Source organism: Cyprinodon tularosa, unplaced genomic scaffold, assembly GCF_016077235.1.
Source record: "Cyprinodon tularosa strain WSP-4 unplaced genomic scaffold, ASM1607723v1 ctg516, whole genome shotgun sequence".
NCBI classification, from domain to species: domain Eukaryota; kingdom Metazoa; phylum Chordata; class Actinopteri; order Cyprinodontiformes; family Cyprinodontidae; genus Cyprinodon; species Cyprinodon tularosa.
This window is the reverse complement of record NW_024039248.1, coordinates 291,855-315,561: the sequence shown is the minus strand read 5'-3', so window position 1 is coordinate 315,561 and position 23,707 is coordinate 291,855. Positions and strand designations below refer to the sequence as shown.

The following is a 23,707-nucleotide window of genomic DNA, read 5'->3' as shown; positions in this document are numbered from 1 at the left end:
TTCAGAGGAGTGATCATTGCGCTCTGCATCAGCAGCGCTGTGTCTGTCACCCTGCCAGCTCCCAGGTCAGCTTCTCTGATTGGTTGATGTGACACGTCATGCAGGAAAAATTACATTTTTCCAACTCCAGCAGCTGCATCTTCTGAAGATCGTCCCGTGCGTTAGATGCTCAGAAGCTGGTGAGACGCTGCTCCAGCTGCTCAAAACGCGCTGCAGGACCTATTGCTGCACCATGATGCGCGTCAACCATTGATTTTGCATGTAAACTAGCTGCTTCTGCTGCTTCTGCAGCGTGCGGTCTGAACGTAGCATAAATCTTCTTTGGGATATAGTAATCAGACACACTCATCACATTGTATTTTTTAAGACATTCCATAAATATTCATATGTTTCTATATGTTATATTATTTCTTCTGGATCAAAACTCTGGTCTTTAGTTCAAGGTGGTATCTCTACCAGTAGAGCAGGGTTCAGTCAGTTAAAAATATAACATCTGTTTGCTTTCTGTAGTTTGCCCATGTAATGTTCACAACTGGTAAAATCTCAAACATGACTCTGCTTTTATATTTCTATGTAACCACACAATGCTTAGACCAGCAGGGCAGAAAACATCAAGGTCAAAAATATGATCAAAAGAAAAGCCAGGAAGGAGGTCCACAATGATCTCTCCTTGTATTTTTTTCCCAGTTTACAGAACTGATAGGATAAATGTTTAGCTATACACAAAGTAAAACAGAACTTCAGGATTCAAACATCAACGGACAGTCTTCTTGAAGCACTTTCTCAATATGTGTACTTGTGTGTTCTCATGTACACGTGTGCTCAAAAAAAGGCATCATCCTCAGCCCTAGTATTGTTTCAATTCACTCGCCCCTCCGTCTTTACCCAGCATGCATCAGAGCAGACTTGTCCATTCTTGGGATTGACAGCTGTCCCAGCATGCACTGCGGCAGCAGCAGCTTCCAAGTTAGCGCTCACAGAGCTCAGAGTATTAAGTTAAAAGTTCCCTTTTCTGTTGGCGTTGTTCTATAAAAGTAAATTTTTAGATCATTTGAGGCGATACCATTATACTTTTAAGCCTCACTGTATGGCCCATTTACTGATGTAGTGCGTAATTAAAAAAAGAATTCAGATGTTGAGGGGACTGCAGCACCTAGCTGCAGTCCTCAGCAAGGGCTAACGTTAGCCCGTATGCAGCAGCCCTCTCTCTGCATGGCCGTGTTTTATTTGGCAAAACGTTAATTTGATTTGTGTTTATCTGACTTTATTAATTATTATTTCCCCACTAAATGAAAAAAGTAAGAATTTATTATTATCTAGAGACTATTAATAACAGGAGGTGAAATGCAGCTCCAGACGAGCTGAGCCTGCGGTGACCTCACCAGTACGATTCTGTTCCAATTGACCCAAATTTATGCTCCCGTTCTCCCCCGACTTTCCTGTGTCCTTCTCAAGAACACATTTAGCAAGGACAAAAGTCCGTACTTGCCTTCTTGTGGATTGCGAAACGTACTTTCTTTTACCTAGCATAGTAGCATACAGAGTGCTGATAATATATGCATTTGGCCATGACAGATAGTAATGTTTGCTAATGACCAAAAGCTTCCCGAAAGCCTACAAGCTGTTTTATTTGTTCACTTTGCATAGAGTGGCGTCTCCACAGAGGTTTTTTACCTTTTAGATCCTGCGAGAAAACAGGTACACTGGGTAGAACAGACTTGGTCCCTGTTAAAACGGGACTCTTTCCACTGGAAGTGCAGAAGCTAGGGCTAACCCCGATATCTGGAATAGGAACATGAAGATTCAAAGGAGGAAGGTAACCAGGGCGAGTGTGGGCAATATGATCAAGAAGAAGGGCTCCGGAACCTCTTCGCTCAAGGCCAGAAACACCTCGTCTGGGGCCTGAACTCTTCAGAGACTCCTTGGATCCAGACAAAGTGGGGGGTCTACAGCTCATCTGTTTATGCTTTTCAGGACCTGATCCGGGTGCTCCGCCACTTTTTAGCATTCTTTCTCGACTGCCCACTTGCAGGAGCTGTGAGTCAGAACTATAGTGGTCCATCCCGGTGTTCCTGCGGTTTACCACATTTTGTAGACTGGAAATATTGAGCTGTCTAAGAGTATCAGAGCAATCTTCATCCCCTGGACTGGACGCATCGGAGAAAGGGAGGCTATCCTGATGCAAGTTTGGGTGAGACGTGGCATGCAAAGAACTCGCAGCACTATCATATGACATCTTTCTGCCAAGACATTTCCTTCTTCCCTCAGCATTCTCATTTAGTGACAAGTGCTCTAGAGACTTTAGGAGACCTGTTGCATCTTTGACATCAATGCTCTGGTGCTTTGAAACAACTGAAGGTCTTCTTTGTTTGGCAAGGACCTTGAATCTGATTGGTTGCTCCTCTTCTGCAGTGGCATTTTCCACTTGCTCCTCTATTAAAGAGGAAGCTTGATTTTGTTGGAGCAGCAGGCTGGAGATCTTGGTTCTCTTTTCAGGGTCTACCTTTTCGAAGGAAAGTCGTCTATCCAAATCAGAAATAAGTGGTTGGTTTGGACAACTTGTTTGGGATATAACCTTACAGGAGCTTACATCCACACAGTGCGAATCACTAAGACTAAGAAGAGAGCTGCAAGTCTGGGTAGCAGAATAAGGTAAGGGAGCCTGTGTAGGAGTTTCCATCTTGGCCTCATTTGAAAACCTACAACTAGACACTGAAGGATAAGATAGACGTTCCTCAAGATGAGGGGTTGGTGGAACGTTGAGGTACTGTTTCATCCTCTGAGGGGCAGAGGGAATTTTATTGGTAGGGATAATGATAACCTCCTTCCCCTTCGCTTTACAGGCACCCAAGAGCAGCCGGAGGATTTTCCTGTTCCCTGAGCTGACTGCGTAGACTAAAGCTGATGATCCTGTATGATCCTCCAGGGTTGGATCAGCTCCACTGTTCAGCAGAAGGGACAGAATTTCAGGGTCGGTTTGTTCAAGACATGCATGCATCAAAGCTGTTTTTCCCGTCTTGTCTTGGATGTTTGGATCAGCGCCGTTTTCAAGTAGATATCTGTTGGGGGGTGAGGAAACATTCATTAAACATTCAGACTTTTATAGTAATGTAAAATGTTAATGAATTGCCAGACAACTTACCGAACCATCTTGGGTTTAGGAACACTCTGTGCATCAGTGTGCTGTGTCTTGCAGGCTACCATAAGGGGGGTCTCCCCCAGTTCATTGCTCTCATTTATATAAGCCCCTCCCTCTAAAAGCAGCCGAGTCAGACGGAGTCGGCTTTGGAAGACTGCCTTCAGCAGAGAAATGCCATCTGTTCCCAGTTCTGTTGATTCAGTCATTGTAATAACCTTTTATTGTTTCTTCATTAGTGAACAGCATTAACCATCCAGCACCTGTAAAAAGACAAAACAAGAAACAGTCTATTTATCTCTTTTAGTGGACGTCTGTTTGACATCTAAAGCCGTGCATGCACTCTACGATTTTTGCCCTTTTCAGGCCGATTCTCCAGTCATGGGAGAATTCTTCGATCAGGCCGACTTTCAGCCTGATGGTGCGTCGTGCAGTGTACAGGGGGTAACGAGGGGCGATCAGACTCTCATGATCACCTCCCGATCAGGAATCGTAAGGTCAGGAGAAAATCAAACTTGTTTGCAATTCAGTCGGCCGTCGTAAGGTAGTAGTGGGCAAATCACTCAGTGCGCAAACAAGGTTTCTTCTTCTTCTTCCTTTCAGATGAAAACAAAGAAGCATGGTGGGGGTGCAAGTGAAATTCTTTCTGTAAAATTGACAGACTGTAGTAGCCACTGAGCCTGAACTAACCGCTGTGTCTTCCCCTCACTTTACAGTTCGGTTGAGCAGTGTTCAGAGCCACATGTCTCCCTCTATTTAACCTCTTCAATAAAGCCTGTTAAACCTTTTCCCTGGTCTCTCTGTTCGGTTTTCTGCTTTTGGGTCTGAACTTTGTAAAATCATGACAATAATTACTTCAAAGACTGAAAAAGTGAGTTTGGGTTTGTAGTGATGGTGCAGCTTCTGCATCACAGCATCATCAGGCAGATACTTAATAGGCACCAGAAGCCAAGTGGCCCCACTGTTTTCTCCACAGTAAACAGACTTGCAGCCAAAAAGTTACCAGTGCCAGAGCTCCAACAGGTGATGGATGTTGATCTACAAAAGTGCTCAGAGAGCGCAGACCTCCGCTAAGCAGCTAATTTTGCCACATAGTGTGACTTACACCTAGAGATAAAAGTCTCACATTATCTGCATTATTAACAAATTTTAAATGGATTGTTTTGTTGGCATGAGATTCACTTTGTCGCCACGGGGCGACAGTGGCGTTGGATGTAGGAGTTTGCCCTGAAATCGAAGGATTGACGGTTCAAGCCCCAGCTCCGACTTTCAGTGTCGTTGTGTCCTTGGGCAGGACACTTCACCTGCATTGTCTACTGATGGTGGTCAGAGGGCCTGGTGGTGCCAGTGTACGGCAGCCCCGCTTCTGTCAGTGAGCCCCAGGGCAGCTGTGGCTACAATGTAGCTTGCCACCATCAGTGTGTGTGAATGGGTGAATGAATGTAGTGTAAAGTGCTTTGGTCAAGTCTCCTAACTTGAATAAAGGCGCTATATAAGTACATGCCATTTACCATTTGGGTAACAATTTACTTAAAAATCCTTTCCTAAGTTTATAAATAAGCCACAGCATGTATCTGCAGCCTCTGGTGTTTGTTCTGCTCTCACTATTGAAGAGGAAACTTGCTTTGTGGACAAAGAGAGCCCTGGAAAACAGGATTGACATGTTTCCACTTTTGTCTCACATTGTCTCACTCAGTCCCTCAGCACCTCTCAAAGCTTACTGAGAAATTTGATGAGTATTTCCCAGAAGATCCCAGGAAAAGACACATGGATTTTAGACCCACAGAAAATGATGTTGCCTTGCCCTCACATCTGGAATCCCATCTTTTGGTGGTTTCTACTAACAGTTTTTTAAAGTTGCAGTGGGGCAAACTGGACCTTGGCTCCTTTTGGATTGCCTGCCCATGTCTGGCACAGAGAGCTGTAAAACACCTTCTATTCTATTCATTAGAATCAGAATCAGAATTCTTTATTGTCATTGCTCCACAGGGGTGCAATGAAATTACTAAATAATTACTAAAGTTCATTTATATAGTGCCAATTCACAACACATGTCATCTCAAGGCACTTTACAGAGACGTTACTGCCTGATTCTTCCAATCCTAACTACATTTGTGTCCATTGTGGCCAAAACCAAATCCCCAGAAAGACACACAGGAAGCAACTCTGATGGTGAATCTCTCTCCCGTTTCACTCAAACTAGATGTGACCGTATCTCAGAGTCCACTGTCTCATTAGATGAACATGCAACGGGAGTAGCAGCTTGTTGGATTAAAAAAAGGAAATGTTGACTGTTCATCATTCCTCTGTTTTAAAAATAAAGGATCACTTCTTGGGTTTTGCCTTAAATAAAAAGTTTACTGCTGAAACAACTTCCGAGCTTTTTCACAGATTATAAGGCTATAATTTTATTTGCACTTTATTTAAATTCTGTTAACAGTTTATGTATTTATTCCTTTCATTAGAAAATGAATTTGAATGTATTCACTCTAATCAGGTACTTAAATTTTATCTTATTTCCTTGTCTTTTTTCTTCTGTAGGGAAATTTAATTATTATTTTATCTTCTATTAGTAAGGCTGACTGGTGGTTTTAAATTTTTTTATGCACTGTTTATAGTTTTTCCATGAATCGTTAACCTGTTTAGCTTTTACTTTTATGTGTATTTTTGCATACACATTATAAATCAATAACCTTGTGATTCTTACCTTGCATCACCTTTTTATTATCTGACAAGGTTTAACTTTAAAAATTAAGTGGATTTGAATTAATTATTAGATATAAACTACACAAAAAACAACAATAATTAATTCATTAATTCAGTTTTATTAACTGAAAGGAAAATTTGGGCCCTGATGTAAAAAAGGTTCAGAACTGGTTTAGTTAAAGATGAACTGGTCCATTTAAACAGTGTGGATAAAATCCAGACCTTACTCACTCTTAATCTATGGAAATCTTGTATTTTTATTTATGCTTTCTATCCAGTCACACTGAGCTATTTTACACAGAATATTGACCAACAACTGTTTCTGCTAAATGGCAACCCGTTCTGCAAACGGGTAAAAAAAAAAAAAGGCCCTAAAGACTCACAGGAACAAATATGGGAGGGGCTGAAGGCAAATGTAAGTCAAACTTAATTTATTTCCTTTATCTTAAGTTTTCTTTATATCCACTACTTTGTGACGGTCTGTAACATTAAATCCAGGTAAAATCCTCCTTCAGCGGATAGGTATTTGCAAGGCCGTGTGTCGGTGTGTTGGTAACTTCCTCTTAACAGCAGCGGATGCTGGGAAAGGCTCCAGCCCACTCTTGGCCCTGAACAGGGTACATCATCAGATGTTGTATCCATAGCGACAACATTTGATTACCAAAGCGGGCGACTGTCGCATCCTCACAGCTCTGCAAATGCGTGACGAAGTTTGCAACAAAGACATGAGGACCGACTGAAGGAAATGTTAATACAACAAGAAAACCTCTGACATGTTTCTAGACGTGGCCTGAAGGCTTTTTAAAACATACTTAAAACTACAGCTGGAAAATCACAGATACTTCAATGTTTGCAGAGCAACTGATGTCCCTATCTGTTGCTGTTAAAAAGTCACAGTGATTTTCTGACATGTATGAATGTGAGTTTCACAGATTTCTGCTTTTGTAGCAGGCTCCAACGACAGCTGTTTCAAAAATATTTAAGGTCAGGGGAAAAACACAGCAGCAACGACGGCAAACATCATATCAGTTTCTTTCTGTTCTAAGGAAGTGAGATGCAAGAATGCAGACGGATATAATTAACTAGCTTCCTCTGAATTCATAGGAGCACTATTACACTGTGTTGATTCTAGGGCTCAAACAATTAATCGGATTAATCAATCATTGAAACAATCATCCACTAATTTAATAATTGATTCATCGTTAACTGGAGTATAGAGGCGGTAAAATTTGCCTTTAGCTGACAGAGCGACACACGTAGAGCAGTACTTATACCAAAATTGTAAAAAAATATCTGAACGTTTGTCATCCAAGATAAACAAAAATGTTTTCATCCATCAATCTGCTCTAACCAGAACTCAAGTAGAAAAGTTTTAGTTTCACCTTATTTAATTTCATAAAAAATATTTTGTAAGGAACCTTCGGCTATCTGATTAAAAAAATAAATAAATACTTGACAGATTAATCGATTTATGAAATAATAGTAAATTGCAGCTCTAGTTGATTTCATTCTGCTAGTTTTTTTTTTTTTTTTTTTTCGCTTTTATGATCCCATTCCTTATTGCCATTAGCAGGTAATCATGCAGCTATATCGGAATAAGGTATCACCTTTTTAATGCTACTAAACTAATCCAACCCAACAGAGGAAGTCCTGGCCCAGAGCTTCTGACACATCTCTGGAAATCTCTCAGAATCTACAGATTGACTCTCAACATCCATTGCTTCTTTAACCCTTTAAAGCCCGATCCAACAATAAAAAAAAAAAGAAAATTACTTTTTTTGGTTTGAAGTCCTTATTTGGCCTTTTAACAAAATATGTCAAAAGAAAAAACAGAAATACATTTTTGATATTAATAATTTATTACTATGCGATAAGTCAAGATTTTTTTATTGTGTAGTCTTCTGTCCTCTGTTATCAGCAGAGATGGCAAAAGTACTCACTTTCCGTACTTGAGTAAAAGTACAGATACTTGTGTTAAAAAATACTCTGGTAAAAGTGGAAATACTGATTAAACTTCTTTACTCAAGTAAAAGTAACAAAGTACAGGCTTGTAAATTTACTTAAAGTATAAAAGTAAAAGTAGAAACCACTTTTTTCATGCCGTTGCCTACATTTTAAATGGATGTCTGCCAATAGGACTAGATCTCCGTTGTGTTCATTTTCAATCATCTCGTCATCCATGCTACTATGCTAACGCCACCGCCACCAAGCTGCAATGATTTGCCGCCAATGAATACCGCCGAATCTGTCGATTCATCTTGTAGCGGTGCGTCAAATGCAACGTAGATTCTCATCCAATTAGATTGAATTTGGTATTGATGACGTGAAAAATAATAACGGTAACTCCATTGAAATGATTTAAAACTAAAGTAACGAGCCAATTTTTAAAAATGTAAGGAGTAGAAAGTACAGATGTTTGTGTAAAAATGTAAGGAGTAGAAGTAAAAAGTCGCCCTAAAAATAAGTAGTAAAGTAAAGTAAAAATATCAGAAAAATGTACTTGAGTAGAGTAACGAAGTATTTGTACTTCGTTACTTCCCATCTCTGGTTATCAGGTTTATCTGATTGTGTACAATAGGATTTTGAGCAAAGTTTTTACCATTAAATTATGCAAAAGGTGTCAGATGCAAAACATTTCAGAAACCGTATGTATCAAATATGATACATTTGGCATTACAGGGTTAAAACATTGCCTGTAACCTTTGTTCTGATTGACAGAACAGGTTTGAAAGTCCTGTTTGCAGCTTTATGCATGCTGCAGCTCGGTCTTCTATGAAAACGCACAGAGCAGCTGATGGTGATAGAAGAAGCAAAAAGGTTTTTATGGAGCATCTGGTCACCAAAGGCCAGATGTTTTCTGATATGTCTGCTTTTCATCAAGTTTACATTAAAAATGTTCGTGGAGAAAAAGAAAAAAAAAAACCTAAAGTTATTAGAATAGAATAGAAAAGAAAATCAATTTATTGTCTCACAATGGGGAAATTCTGGTGTTTACAGCAGCAAAAAGATTACATTAAAAAATGGTCACACAAATATGGACCTTAGAAAATGTATAAGAATAACATAACAGTGAAGAGTTAAAAGATAAACAATAAAATACCGTAGTGTAAAGTGTTTTAACAATACAGAACATTTTTTATGGAGATGAATCTTGTAAAAACATGTCCAATGAACTCACCTGAGTGTTTTTCTTTCCCGTCAATGAAAACCCTGAAAATGGGTAAAGATCCAGCCGATCAGCCGCTGCCAGTCTGCAGGTCAAACACGGCCAGGAAGAACAGCAGATGAGTGACTGAGGAGGAGCGTTACTCAAGTCTGATATACGTGAGATGAGAACAGAGGCTGGCCCATAGCATCAGAGGTGCTGAGCCAATAGCAGCACATTCTTTTGTGAGCACCCACTACCCAGACAGTAGTGTTCAATAGGAGGAGTTGCGCAGGAAAGACTCATTTCTTTTTACCTTCACACATTCAGCCTGCTGAAGTGTGGAATGACAACAGCACCGCCAACGTCAGTGGAAGGTTCAAGGTTGGAAGCACGTTTATGCTGGTGAAGACTGAACAACAGCAAGCTTTGCTCGCTGCATAGATGAAGAGAAGGAGAGCAAATAAAGTGCTTGGTCCATGTTTGAAGAGTGTAAAGCTGGTTCTTTTTCCAACTGAACACCAGGAGGTACTTATTGTTGTTTTTTAATTGATCACAGATTTTCAAAAAGCCTGACCTCTTGATTCTGATGTCAGCTGATGCTGTTTTTTTTTTAAATAATTGACATCTCAAGGTCAGAATACAGCTTCAATGTTTCAGTCTTATTCTACTGAAAACAAAACAAGCTGTTTTCTTTGGAATCAAGGTGAAACTTTTAAATATAAACGAAAAGCATTGCTGTCCAAACTATTAAATCAACTTAACTAAAGTGATAAAAATTCAATTCAATTCAGTTTATTTCTAAGGCGCCAATTCACGACACAAGTCACCTCAAGGCACTTTACAGTTCAACCAGATCCAAATCCAGTCAAATTGATTCAAAGTTTTCTATCTAAGGAAAACCAGTTGATTGCATCGACTCATTGACTCAAATAAAATCCCTCACACTAAGCATGCTTGTAGCGACAGTGGAGAGAAAAAACTCCCTTTGATCAGGCAGAAACCTCCAGCAGAACCAGGCTCAGTATGAGCGGCCATCTGCCGAGGCCAACTGGGGTTCAAGGAGACAGAAGCATAGATACAAAAAGCAACTGTAAAAGACGGCACCGTCCAGGAAACACACAGCCAGGCAGACGAGCTCCGAGCCAGCTCCCATGTCAGAGGATGAAGAGAGCACATCCAGCCAGTCACGGTCAGAGAAACAGGACTACACTGGAAAACAGGCCGATCTCCAGCATCTACAAACAAAGGTGTTTATGGCAGCAGCACAGCTGATATTTCTCTCCAGGATGGAGTCACAGCCAAACAGGAACAGACCAGATGAAGCTACTATGAGAAAAAGCAGAGAGAGCAGAAGGTTAGAGATTCTGCAGAATAGGAGAATAGAGATAGAAGGAAGCAGAAGGAAGCAGAATTATGAAATAGGGGTCCCTATGTCCTCCAGAAGTCTAAACCTATAGCAGCATAACTATAGAGATAGCTCATCTTCAGCAATCCCTCACACTAAGCATGCTTGTAGCAACAGTGGAGAGAAAAAACTCCCTTTTAACAGGAAGAAACCTCCAGCAGAACCAGGCTCAGTGTGAGCGGCCATCTGCTGAGGCCCACTGGGGTTCACATATCGGAGGAACAGATGAGGCCTAATGTCCATGAGATGCCACCAGGTTCAGTGAATATAGCTGTTAACTCATGCTTTACATCTGAGTAGTGAAAACTACATACATCTGCACAAAGAGCGACTGCAACATGTAAGCCATTCTGTTCCCAGACTTTAAAGCGTCTTGCTGCTGTTACTTCCTGGATTGGCGACATGCAGGCATAGTTAGGTCATTTAGGTCGGCAAATGTTGAGACTTTGACCACAATAACAGATGATTCCTCTTCCTGTTGCACTAGCTGTCCCTTGTTTACAAGTAGCAGTGAATGCTAAGCAGGGCTAACCTTTTGAGTAGGCATCATCCGCTGCTGTGGCCCTTTACCAGCCTTTCTACCATAAACATGAACTCTTGCATGGTCGGTTTCCCTCATTCTGCTGATAAACTGACAGCAGGGAAACACCCCACATTATTTAAAGTGTAAAAGTACGTAATGGAATTGTTCATTTATTTATTTTGAAGGAAGATTCAAGAAGTCTGGGTGTCTGTCTGAAAGCTACGTTTCTTTGGATCAGCTTCTAGGCTTCGAAACGTGTTGAACATCAGTAATGCATCATGCAAGAGGAGGCGTGGCTTTACGCTCCTTTAAGGAGGTTAAAGGTGAAATATTCCTCCATCTCCCCTATTTGAAGAAAATATACTTTGTTATAAGAAAAAAACGATAAAGAACAAATATTCATATTTTGTTTCAGCAATAAATATTTTGATTTGTACAAAAAAATTTATTTTTACTTTTTTTTTAGTCAAAGTAGCTAAAAGATTTCGCTGAAGATCAGAAAGTTTCTGAGTTAAAAAGTTATAAAGTTGATTTTTTTTTTTCATGTGTTTAAATCCTAAAGGCACATTTGCTTATTTTATTTGTGATGAAAAATTCCCAAACATTTGATTAAGGCATTAAATTTTGGGACTTAAATAACATAAAATTTCAAAATTCTTGTACCGTCTATTTTGACAGTAATATTATTTCAGTTATTAAGAACTATATACATTAGTTTGCAGGCTTTACTTTGACCAAAACTGTATCTTTGATTAATTAGTTTGGTTTAGAATTGTACATATTACTCATATTCTTCAGGAAAAAAAACAATAAACATGAAGAAATTGATTTAATCCTATAAGCTACATATTTCTTTTTATTGCTGCACCTTAAATAATCAAGAAAATCCTAAAATAAGACACCAACAGATCCGTTAAAATTTCAGTTTGTTGAGCAACACATATTTTGTCTGCATGTGTAACTGTGCTGACGGCAGCCATGTAATGATCTAAAAGGTCATTTAACCCTTTATAGGGCAAGTTAGTTTTTTTTAATAACCTGCCCGTCCCTCAGTGAAGTCTAGAAGCACAAGATCTATATCCAGCCATTCAGCAAAGATCCTGCTGCATGGCTGTATATCTGATTTTGACCAATTAGATGAGCCCTTGAATGATATATTACCTACTGGAAATTAGGCTGTAAAAAAGTTAATAAGTCAAGAAAAAAAAGGTAAAAAACCTACCGGTAAGTGAAAAGTTAAGTTAAAATGTTAATAAGCCTAGTTAACAATTAAATTTAGGTTTATAAACTAAAAAATGTAAGTAGTATCAGCATTAATGCCTCTAAGCCAGGGGTCTTCAACGTTTTCGAGGCCAAGGACCCCCAAACTGATTGCGAGATGGAGCGGGACCCCCTAATTATATATATCGTATGAAATTGTGTTATATCAAACTGGTCCTATAGTCACGCTATTACATATGGAGTGATGTAACGAAAGTAATTCCTCCCTGGGATTATTAAAGTATTTCTGATTCTGATTCCTGGTTGATGGGACAGGTGTTGTGAATGAAACGGTGCCCAGGTTTGAAAGAGCTCCTGTGTGTCGCTGAATGTGTGCATTGATGACTGAAAGACATCTTCTGCCTCCATTTATCTGTTTAGTACAGTTTATTGAATTCATGTTAATGTGGATTTAAATAGATTTTAATTACTGCAAAAAATTGCAGGAGGGAATATTAAAAAAAGTAAACAACCAAGACTTTCGCGACCCCCATGCAGTACCTCCACTGACCCCCTAGGGGTCGCGGACCCCCTGTTGAAGACCTCTGCTCTAAGCTTATGTTGGACAAAAAAAAAAGTGTTTCTTTCGATCTCAGATGTCATGAATTTCTTTTAGAAGCACTTTGGTTATTTTTCTTAATATATTCAGTCAATGTGTTGTAATGACAAACTTATTACATTGACATTAATTTTTGCCATCAAAATATCCATATTTTTTAATGTTACAAAGCTAATAATGTCTTGTCCTGGATTCCAATAACACTATTGGCTTGAAATTTGGATTTTCAAAGTATTTCACTATAAAGGGTAAATGTGTTTGCTACATTAAGAGTGAACGGTTTTATTTTCTTGAACTAAAAGGCAGATATGTTTTATTCCTTGATGCAAATCCAGCTAGAAGCTGCCGTTTAATTCATGGGAGTTTCTGTGGAGAGCAATATTTGATTTTTGTCTCAGTGTGTGAGGGATTTGGTTCTGTACTTTGACTAGGCCATCCTAGGCCTTGTCAAAGTACAGAACCAAATGAGTGTGCTTTAACCAAACCAGCAGTTATGCATCCCTATCCCGATTGCCAGTCGTCCATCTCCTGCTAATCATCCATTCTCACATGTGGGATATTGCTTTATTAACCAACTCTGCTTTAAACATCTCCAGAACATTCTTCATCAGCTGCTTCTTAAAGCTACAGTGTGTAATTTTCAGTGACATCTAACGTCCAGACTGCAGACGGCAGCAACATGAACATCTCCCCCCCAACAGTACGGCGAGCGTTACGGGACAAAATGTCTTCCACGACGTCCGCATCACCTACCTTCTCAAGTGATGAGGTTTGTTTACATAGATAATTTTACAGATAGTATTTCATTAGTCTGTGTGTTCAGTACCGTCTCAGTTCATCTCTCTCAACTTGCCGTAGTTACTTTCGAGCGTAATGGGCGATCTCGCAATCGCTAGTTTGTTGGCTCTGCGCTGCCGTAGCGCAAAGATGTCTGCCTCCATGGCTGCGAGACCCGCTCCTATGTAATTATAAATAACGAATTCTAAGGCAACGCAAACATTAAGGTTAAGAGGCTGAGCTCGTAGATGATGATAAATAACATAGTTATGTATAATATATTACATTTCTGACTGTAGATCCCTGTAATTATTACACACTGTAGCTTTAAGGATCCTGATGCTAACAGAATAGCTGCATATCAGAGATACTTTCCCTTGGTCCGCGACCCCTAGGGGGTCCACAGAGGTACTGCAGGGCGGACAGGAAAGTTTTGGTTGAGTTGACTTTTCTTTTTTTCCTCTAATTAAAATATCTTTAAATCCACATTAACATGAATTCAACACACTGTAGTAAACTGATAAATGGAGGCAGAAGATGTCTTTCAGTCATCAATGCTCACATTCAGCGACACACAGGAGCTCTTTCAAGCTGGACACCGTTTCATTCACAACACCTGTCCCATCAACCAGGAATCAGAAATACTTTAATACCGGTAATCACAGGACAAAATTACTATAGGACCAGTTCGATAAAACAATTTCATCAATATATATAATTAGGGGGCCCCGCTCCATCTCGCCATCAGTTTGGGGGTCCATGGCCTGGAAAACGTCGAAGAGTATTTTAAACACCAGTACTGCATCATTTGCACTCAGGTTAAACCGATTCACTAATAACCCATTTCTGTTTGACCAATTTATTATGAATGTTGTCCAAAATATTCAAGTTTCATTTTCCTACTCATAATTTGACCACTTTCACTAAACGGCTGATTGCTTGTGTCCATTGGTCTGTTAGGAAACTGGGTTAACATTAAGACATCTTTTCAATGTATTTTCTTCCATTTTTTCAGTTTGTATTAAGGCATCCTCCTGGCTATGGTCCTCTGTAGGGCTGCAACTAACAATTATTTTGTTAATCAATTAATAATCTGAGAGCAAAATGTCCCTCAAAGACGTTTCTTATAGAATTAAAGCAGGTGGAACTAAAACTTTTCCAATTGAGGAGCTCTGGATTAAGGATCTGACAGATGAAAAAGTATTTTCAACTTAAACGCAAAATTTATTCATTTACAATCTTGCTATAAGACACTCTAAATGGGTTGCTCTGTCAGCTTAAGGCATATTTTAGTCTATTAATTTAATAATTGATTTCTAAATTAGTTGACAATCATTTCAATAATGGACGAATCACTATTAATCTGATCATTTCAGCCTCTGATCCAGCTGATTTCCAGAGCTGAAGAGAACAGAGAACCCCGGATGAGTCATCTGTAAATGCCGAAACCTGGCGAAGCAGACGACCAGAGGTTTCTGGGCTGATTTTACCACCAAACTACTTATTCAATGTCTTTTATTACCTGGAATGTAAAGAAACAGAAAGAAGCAAGATGTGGATTTATATTTACTTTAATCAAAGTGTATAAAACAGTCACAGTAAAACTATTTTTGGAGTATAATCAGACATTTTTAGTTGTAATTAATGAGATGGACTGATCCTGCCTACAGCAGCTGGTTCGCCCCGAAACTGAACAGGAACAATAAAAACAATGAATTCATTTCTTTTCACTCTCTCTTTTCAGGAATAGAGAACCTCAAAGAAGCAATAATTCATGTTCTCTGCACAGAAGCACAGAAATGTCTCCCTGCCAACATTTTGAAGGAAGGTCCCCCTATAACTGCGCCTTTTAACCCCAGTAAAGAAAAGCACCAAAGCTGAACATCAGCATCCAGCCATGTGTTGTAGTCCTTGCTGTAGTTTTCTTCTCTATGAGGTTTATCCAAAGCCTCCACAGTTTTCCACTGGATCACAGACAGCCGTGAACCCGATCCTCATCTCTTCGCCTTGTTTGCTCTCCAATCAAAGCTTAAATGCTTTCGTAAACCTCAAATCTGTACTGGATCGCGTTCTCCTCCTGAGGCTCTGCTGGGACTCCTGGAAACCTGTAGAAGATGATGATGAGGATGAACGACAAAGGTGGAGAAGAGCATCCAAACAGCATGATAAAACTTGAACAAAGCCCCCATTTTTTGCCATGATGTGCTTATCTGTTCTCCATTTTTCATTTGGATGAAATAATAGCTGCATGAATCATGACAGCAGACAAGATAGAGGAGAGCAGGAGGCGGGGTTACCAATCTACTGGCTCTGGAGAGCAGAGTTCGCTGCTTTTAGATGTTGTCTCCAAAGTCTCCAGTAGGAGAAATAAGTTGCTAGATTTCCACTGGAAAAAAATCGAAATCTAGATAAATCTTTTTTTCTTAAAATAAGTGCATTTGTTCTTGGATTGAGGAGGTAAAAGAGACATTTTGCCAATAGAACAAGAAAATTTACACTTAAAAATAAAAAACACAATTACATTGTCTTATTTCAAGTGCTTATTTTAATAGTAAAAACACTCATTCCATTAAACTCTGCCCATTATTTCCATTTAAGCTTCAACATGATGAGCCTTTACTCACTCCGGCAGCAGGCGGTATTTTTCTGGACTAATCTCAGGCAGGAATGTGTCGCAGTCAAACTGCTGCAGGATTTGGGTCACAAACAGCCTCCTGGTTCCTGGGCTCTCCATCATCTCCTGAGCGATCCAGAATAAAACCAGTTTAATGAAACGGCAGGAATGTTCCCTTTAATCCAATATTCCTCTGCTGAGTAGAACAGGAACCGTACCTTGTAGAGAGAGCTTCCCCCGATGACCCAGACCTGGTCCGCCCGTTCTGCCAGCTCTGTGTCGACTAACTGCAACGCTGAGGAGAAGTCTGCTGCCAGGTAGTGAGCTCCAGCAGGTGGCGTCCTAGAGCAGAACCAGATCAGGTAGATGCAACACAAGTTGTTCTTTCACTTCAACCCTAAAGACTAGATGGCATCTAGATGATGCATTTCTATCGAAATGAGTACCAAGTTGCACTAGCTTTGTTTTTATAAGATGACTTTTTCATTTTAGCAACAAAATGTAAAAGTTTACTGCACAATCTGAGCTTAATATCTGAGAAAGATTTCATGCATGTCTTTTTGATATACGAGGTTCTAACAGTGGATGCTTTACTTTAAGTAGATACTGTAATTATTAATCAGTGACGTCCTGGCAGTTTTGTGGACGACTGAATAATGGCAGGAAAGTTTGAAGAAGTTAATGTAGATCACATGGAAAAAAAATACAGCTTAACTTTATTTGAAAGAGTTTAGAGTGATCTTTAGGAACCCGTAAAGAATAACTTGTCCGTCTTAATCAATATATGTTTCCTTTCACTGTTTGTTTTCTTGTATGCGTGTTTTTGGTTACACCTCGACTGCAGACCAAGAAAGTGTTTATTGTTGTTTTGAGCTGCTAAGATGCCATATTTAAAAATGTTATATGTGAAGATAAATATATTAAGATGTGCGTTTATGTAAGGACAAATGAAAAACAAAATAAGTCTGAACATTTTTTTAGAGTCTGTTTACTCCAGGTAAGGATTATTCTAATACTAAATTAGTTTAGAAGCATTTCAATAATCTATTAATCTGATTCTTTCAATCCTAATTTTGGTTGATTTCTCTACTTGCCTGAAAGTCATAAAACATTATTTTTGATCGTGTTGATTTCAGAGTAATTAGAAATAAACATTAAGCTGTTGAATTACTGCAGAATTATTTGGTAAACCAGGAACTGCACGACTTTCCTAAGAAACCTGTGAGGCCAGTTTATAATAATATAGTATATAATGATGAAATTTAAAGAAGAAATAGATCATATTTCTCCCATCTTCCCTTCTCTGTAAACCAGGATTTAAAATCCTCCTTCTCACATATAAATCCTTAAATGGCCAAGCTCCATCTTATATCAGAGATCTGATTGTTCCTTATGTTCCTAACAGAGCACTTCACTCTCAATCTGCAGGTTTACTAGTGGTTCCTAGAATTTCTAAAAGTAGAATGGGAGGCAGATCTTTTGGTTATCAGGCTCCTCTCCTGTGGAACCAACTACCAGTTTTAGTCCGTGAGGCAGACACCCTGTCTACTTTTAAGGCTAGGCTTAAAACTTTCCTTTTTGATAAAGCTTCTAGTTAGAGTGGCTCAGGTTATCCTGAGCTATCTCTATAGTTCTGCTGCTATAGGCTTAGACTGCTGGAGGACATAGGGACCCCTTTTTCATCACTTTCTTAGGGTTTACTTTACAGTATAGTATTTTTCTAAATTTTTATTTCCTGCTTTTGATTCAGATTATTATGGCTTTAAATCTTGATCTTTACATATTTTCCATGTATAAATCCTTCATGTAGGTGATTAAAATAGGATATTTCTACCCTTTTCTTATAATACGTGTTCTTCTTGTAAACTTTCACCTCACGCTACTCAGCATCATGTCTGCTATATAATACAGGTCCAGTGTTCTCACCCCACCCACTTTCCGCTGATGCAGCTCAATTACCCCACTGTGGGACAATAAAGATTATATGCTGCTGATCACACTGTTTACCTGGTTGTTTACACAGAAAGCGCCCATAAACCAGCGGCTTTATGTTACAGTTGCATGGAATCTCTCACGGTTACAGGCTCTGCTGAAGATTATCGTCTTTTAAAAGGGAAACACTCATAAAATGTTGCCACATACATGATTAGAAGGGATTGCTGCAGAGTCAGCGTATTGAATTATGGACGTCTATGAATTGGTAATGTTTAACTAAGGTGCATTTTAAACTGAATCTGCCTGCACTGTATGACTAAACAGTGAAGGAATCAGTCTGTATGATTGGGATGCTTGAGACTGAATCGATTATTCATGTCTGCCTTTGAAGAGAAACTGTTTTTCTGGTAAACTTCCTGAAAATGTCTACAAATCCTTAAAAATCTGTTGGGGATCAGACCATAAAAAGCACCTATGGGACTCAATAGGAGGCTCCGTGCTCTCAGATTAGGAGGCTCCCTGCTCGCTCTCAGATTAAGAGGCTCCCTGCTCGCTCTCAGATTAAGAGGCTCCCTGCTCGCTCTCAGATTAAGAGGCTCCCTGCTCGCTCTCAGATTAAGAGGCTCCCTGCTCGCTCTCAGATTAAGAGGCTCCCTGCTCGCTCTCAGATTAAGAGGCTCCCTGCTCGCTCTCAGATTAAGAGGCTCCCTGCTCGCTCTCAGATTAAGAGGCTCCCTGCTCGCTCTCAGATTAAGAGGCTCCCTGCTCGCTCTCAGATTAAGAGGCTCCCTGCTCGCTCTCAGATTAAGAGGCTCCCTGCTCGCTCTCAGATTAGGAGGCTCCCTGCTCGCTCTCAGATTAGGAGGCTCCCTGCTAGCTCTCCTAATCTGGAGGCTCCCTGCTCTCCTAATCTGGAGGCTCCCTGCTCTCCTAATCTGGAGGCTCCCTGCTCTCCTAATCTGGAGGCTCCCTGCTCTCCTAATCTGGAGGCTCCCTGCTCTCCTAATCTGGAGGCTCCCTGCTCTCCTAATCTGGAGGCTCCCTGCTCTCCTAATCTGGAGGCTCCCTGCTCTCCTAATCTGGAGGCTCCTGCTCTCCTAATCTGGAGGCTCCCTGCTCTCCTAATCTGGAGGCTCCCTGCTCTCCTAATCTGGAGGCTCCCTGCTCTCCTAATCTGGAGGCTCCCTGCTCTCCTAATCTGGAAGGCTCCCTGCTCTCCTAATCTGAAGGCTCCCTGCTCTCCTAATCTGAAGGCTCCCTGCTCTCCTAATCTGAGGCTCCCTGCTCTCCTAATCTGAAGGCTCCCTGCTCTCCTAATCTGAAGGCTCCCTGCTCTCCTAATCTGGAGGCTCCCTGCTCTCCTAATCTGAAGGCTCCCTGCTCTCCTAATCTGAAGGCTCCCTGCTCTCCTAATCTGAAGGCTCCCTGCTCTCCTAATCTGAAGGCTCCCTGCTCTCCTAATCTGAAGGCTCCCTGCTCTCCTAATCTGGAGGCTCCCTGCTCTCCTAATCTGAAGGCTCCCTGCTCTCCTAATCTGAAGGCTCCCTGCTCTCCTAATCTGGAGGCTCCCTGCTCTCCTAATCTGAAGGCTCCCTGCTCTCCTAATCTGGAGGCTCCCTGCTCTCCTAATCTGAAGGCTCCCTGCTCTCCTAATCTGGAGGCTCCCTGCTCTCCTAATCTGGAGGCTCCCTGCTCTCCTAATCTGGAGGCTCCCTGCTCTCCTAATCTGGAGGCTCCCTGCTCTCCTAATCTGGAGGCTCCCTGCTCTCCTAATCTGAAGGCTCCCTGCTCTCCTAATCTGAAGGCTCCCTGCTCTCCTAATCTGAAGGCTCCCTGCTCTCCTAATCTGAAGGCTCCCTGCTCTCCTAATCTGGAGGCTCCCTGCTCTCCTAATCTGAAGGCTCCCTGCTCTCCTAATCTGAAGGCTCCCTGCTCTCCTAATCTGAAGGCTCCCTGCTCTCCTAATCTGAAGGCTCCCTGCTCTCCTAATCTGAAGGCTCCCTGCTCTCCTAATCTGAAGGCTCCCTGCTCTCCTAATCTGGAGGCTCCCTGCTCTCCTAATCTGAAGGCTCCCTGCTCTCCTAATCTGAAGGCTCCCTGCTCTCCTAATCTGGAGGCTCCCTGCTCTCCTAATCTGAAGGCTCCCTGCTCTCCTAATCTGAAGGCTCCCTGCTCTCCTAATCTGGAGGCTCCCTGCTCTCCTAATCTGGAGGCTCCCTGCTCTCCTAATCTGAAGGCTCCCTGCTCTCCTAATCTGAAGGCTCCCTGCTCTCCTAATCTGGAGGCTCCCTGCTCTCCTAATCTGAAGGCTCCCTGCTCTCCTAATCTGGAGGCTCCCTGCTCTCCTAATCTGAAGGCTCCCTGCTCTCCTAATCTGGAGGCTCCCTGCTCTCCTAATCTGAAGGCTCCCTGCTCTCCTAATCTGAAGGCTCCCTGCTCTCCTAATCTGGAGGCTCCCTGCTCTCCTAATCTGAAGGCTCCCTGCTCTCCTAATCTGAAGGCTCCCTGCTCTCCTAATCTGGAGGCTCCCTGCTCTCCTAATCTGGAGGCTCCCTGCTCTCCTAATCTGAAGGCTCCCTGCTCTCCTAATCTGAAGGCTCCCTGCTCTCCTAATCTGGAGGCTCCCTGCTCTCCTAATCTGAAGGCTCCCTGCTCTCCTAATCTGAAGGCTCCCTGCTCTCCTAATCTGAAGGCTCCCTGCTCTCCTAATCTGAAGGCTCCCTGCTCTCCTAATCTGAAGGCTCCATGCTCCCTGTGTGTCTTACTTGTACTCCCTGCTGAGAACAATGTTGATCCGGTCCTTCAGGGGTCTGTTCTTCTCCGGGATTGAGAACCAGGTCTTCCTGCCCATGATCACCACATTCTGCCGCCCTGCAGAAGCAGACTTTCAGTCAGAGCCTCCATCATTATTCACCAGCTGGGTTTTTCCAGAGGAAGATCCAACTCTGTGGCAGAACCACTCGGACCGGGTCTGCGGATCCAGTTACCTGCTACTGACGGTGTGGAGGTCATCTTCCGGAAATGAGCGAATTCGTTGCTGAAAAGTAAAGATCAGACATTAATGAGGCGCGTTTTCCTTCGCATTCCGCTGATGCTGCTAACAGAGCAGCTAAGCTAACCGACCTGAGCCGAACCGGATGCCAGGGCAGCTTCCCGTCCTTCCCGATGCCCAGGTTCGGGCACACCGCCACTATTCCGTTCAGAACCCGGGTCATGGTCCACTTAGCCTCCGGTTCCTCCCAAGGCTGCTGACAACAAGCACCGCTTCCCGCCAATAAATGAGACAGCGGAACCGGAAACAGCAATCTACTCTTCGGTCATCAATCCCGCCTATTCATGCACTGCCCCCTGCTGGACATATGTGGTCTTTATTTAATGTAAAAATACATTTCTAACCTAAAAAGGCATTTTTATCTCCCCACAAAATAATGGACCCTAAATTCTTAGTGATATTTAATGCCTAAATTACATTCTAATTGGATGTAGGCCTAATTTGAAGAAACTACCATAAAATAAAGAAATATTTGTGTGGATGTAGCCTAGGGATCCCTTTGGAGGACATTGAAGAAAGTTTTGGATCAACAGTCCTGAGTTGGAAGATATTTAGGAAGTAGAGTATTTTTGTCAGAGGTGTCAAGTAACAAAGAACAAATACTTTTACTTATTTAATAAGAAATTTTGGCTATGTATACTTCAAGTAATTCTTTTTAGACAACTTTTTACTTCTACTTCTGACGTTTTTTGCAATTATCCCTACTCTTTAGTTTTGTGTCATTTAAGCTCATTTTCAGTATGGCCTGTTGGTATTTAAAAAATAAAAAAAACACCAAAACATCAAAATAATTAGTTTCAGCCAGACAATTAATTTCTTTGTGGTTGGACTCGGTGCTGCCCCAACCTGTTGTTCATCACAAACCAAAATAAAGTTTTTTAAGATGAAGCAAAGTTAAATGTGACACTTTTACCATTAGTTATAAAACTATGAACATTAAGTCTAATGTAGTTATCATCCAGAATTTTAGAAAAATGGTCCTTTCATAGGCTAGAGTAGTAAAGCTTCTGTCCTTAAGATTTTATCCTGCATTACTTTTACTTTTATACTTCAGGTAGTTTTAAAAATTGTACTTTTACACTTTTACTTTAGTAAAAGGTGAAGTTGATCCTCTAACTTCTTCAAAAGGGGTTTTAAACAATAGGATTTCTACTTCTATTTAAGTAATAAACATTAATACTTTGGACGCCTTTGATTTTCATAAAAAAATATTGAGTGATTTTTTTGCAAACATTTTATAGTTTGATAAAAACTTCAACAATTAAAAAAAAGTATATCTATGAAAACGTTTTAGGGCAATTCATAGATAAAACGAAATGAAATTTACATTTTTGATTATAAACTGGTATATTTACGAATACATTCAAAAATTTAAATTGCATTTCTTTTTTTGTCTTTAAATGGCCCTAATACCACTTCGTATTTTATCCACTTAAATAAAGTTTTTGGAATCTACAAGGTGTTCTATGGTGATAAAATACATTAGTGGGGTTACTTTGTTTGAATAAAATGTCAGAATATTGCAAATTATAAAACTACTTTTTGTCTCCTTTAAAAAAAATTCAGAGGATGTCGATAATAATCACACATAGAACACAAAGCACACCAAATCTGATGACAACTGAATACAAGTTTATGCCTGGAAGTAAAACATAAATTTCAATTCCCAAAAGATTTTAAGTCAGATTTTTGCAAACTTCATTCTCTCTCGTATTTTAAGTAGAAATTTAACTAATTCTGCTTAGTCATATTAGATTAACCTGAAAACACTGAACATGTCTTGTCAGTTTGCTCTCCGTGTTTCTGTTCTGCCTTTAAAACATGAAGTAAAAAGGCTTTTTAGCGCTATATAATAATTCATAACTGTTATATCATGGGTTCAAACATAAGTTTGTTGCATTATCCTCCTTTTGGATGTTTCATACGATGAGTGAAGACTGCAGTCTGCTTGATCCCGTCAACCTCAGCAGATGGACGCTCACTCACTGCAAAAACGTTCTAGAAATTAGTAAACATTTCTTAAATTAAGTGTATTTACCTTGAGTAGGTACATAAGAACGGAACCAATGGAAATAGTATTTTTTATACTAAAATAAAATAGACATTTTGCACTTGAAATAAGACAAAGCAATTGTTTCTTCTTATTTCAAATGTAAATTGTCTTGTTTCATTGGCAAAGTGTCTCCCTTACTTCCTTAATTCAAGAACAAATATATATATATAAAATATTTAGTTTTTTTCCCAGTGCACCGAGCCCAGTTCTGCTGGAGGTTTCTTCCTGTAAAGGGAGTTTTCCTCTCCAAAACTCACCGCATGCATCCTCGGTTGGAGGAATTGCTGAAGTGAACAACACAATGAAAGCGGACGTCTACTGTCTCTACACACCGAAAAAAAAGTTTTGTTTTTTTAGTGTACATTAGTTGCACACAACCCTGCTGGTTTGACTGAAACCTATGTTGTGTTAATTTAAAGACAACTTATTTCAACGTAATCAACTTGACTCTAAAGCTGTTTTGTTGCTTCAAAATGAATGAAAAGGATTTAGCAAACAGCTGACTTTACAGGGTTCGACCCTGCAACCCTCAGATACCA

At 40.5% G+C, this 23,707-nt stretch overlaps 2 protein-coding genes across 2 annotated transcripts; both read right to left on the bottom strand.

The window, feature by feature from the left end:
* Positions 1-1,452: 1,452 nt before the first annotated feature.
* On the bottom strand, positions 1,453-3,388 carry ankrd34bb (ankyrin repeat domain 34Bb). The gene is made up of 2 exons (XM_038303679.1): positions 3,143-3,388; positions 1,453-3,059 (listed from the first exon to the last, which is right to left on the bottom strand). The coding sequence occupies exons 1-2, from the start codon at positions 3,343-3,345 to the stop codon at positions 1,589-1,591; spliced, it is 1,674 nt and encodes a 557-aa protein (XP_038159607.1). The 5' UTR covers positions 3,346-3,388; the 3' UTR covers positions 1,453-1,588.
* An 11,681-nt stretch (positions 3,389-15,069) lies between these two features.
* On the bottom strand, positions 15,070-21,360 carry dhfr (dihydrofolate reductase). Its single transcript, XM_038303657.1, has 6 exons — positions 21,187-21,360; positions 21,051-21,100; positions 20,829-20,934; positions 16,347-16,470; positions 16,139-16,254; positions 15,070-15,619 (listed from the first exon to the last, which is right to left on the bottom strand). The coding sequence occupies exons 1-6, from the start codon at positions 21,276-21,278 to the stop codon at positions 15,544-15,546; spliced, it is 564 nt and encodes a 187-aa protein (XP_038159585.1). The 5' UTR covers positions 21,279-21,360; the 3' UTR covers positions 15,070-15,543.
* Positions 21,361-23,707: the final 2,347 nt, after the last annotated feature.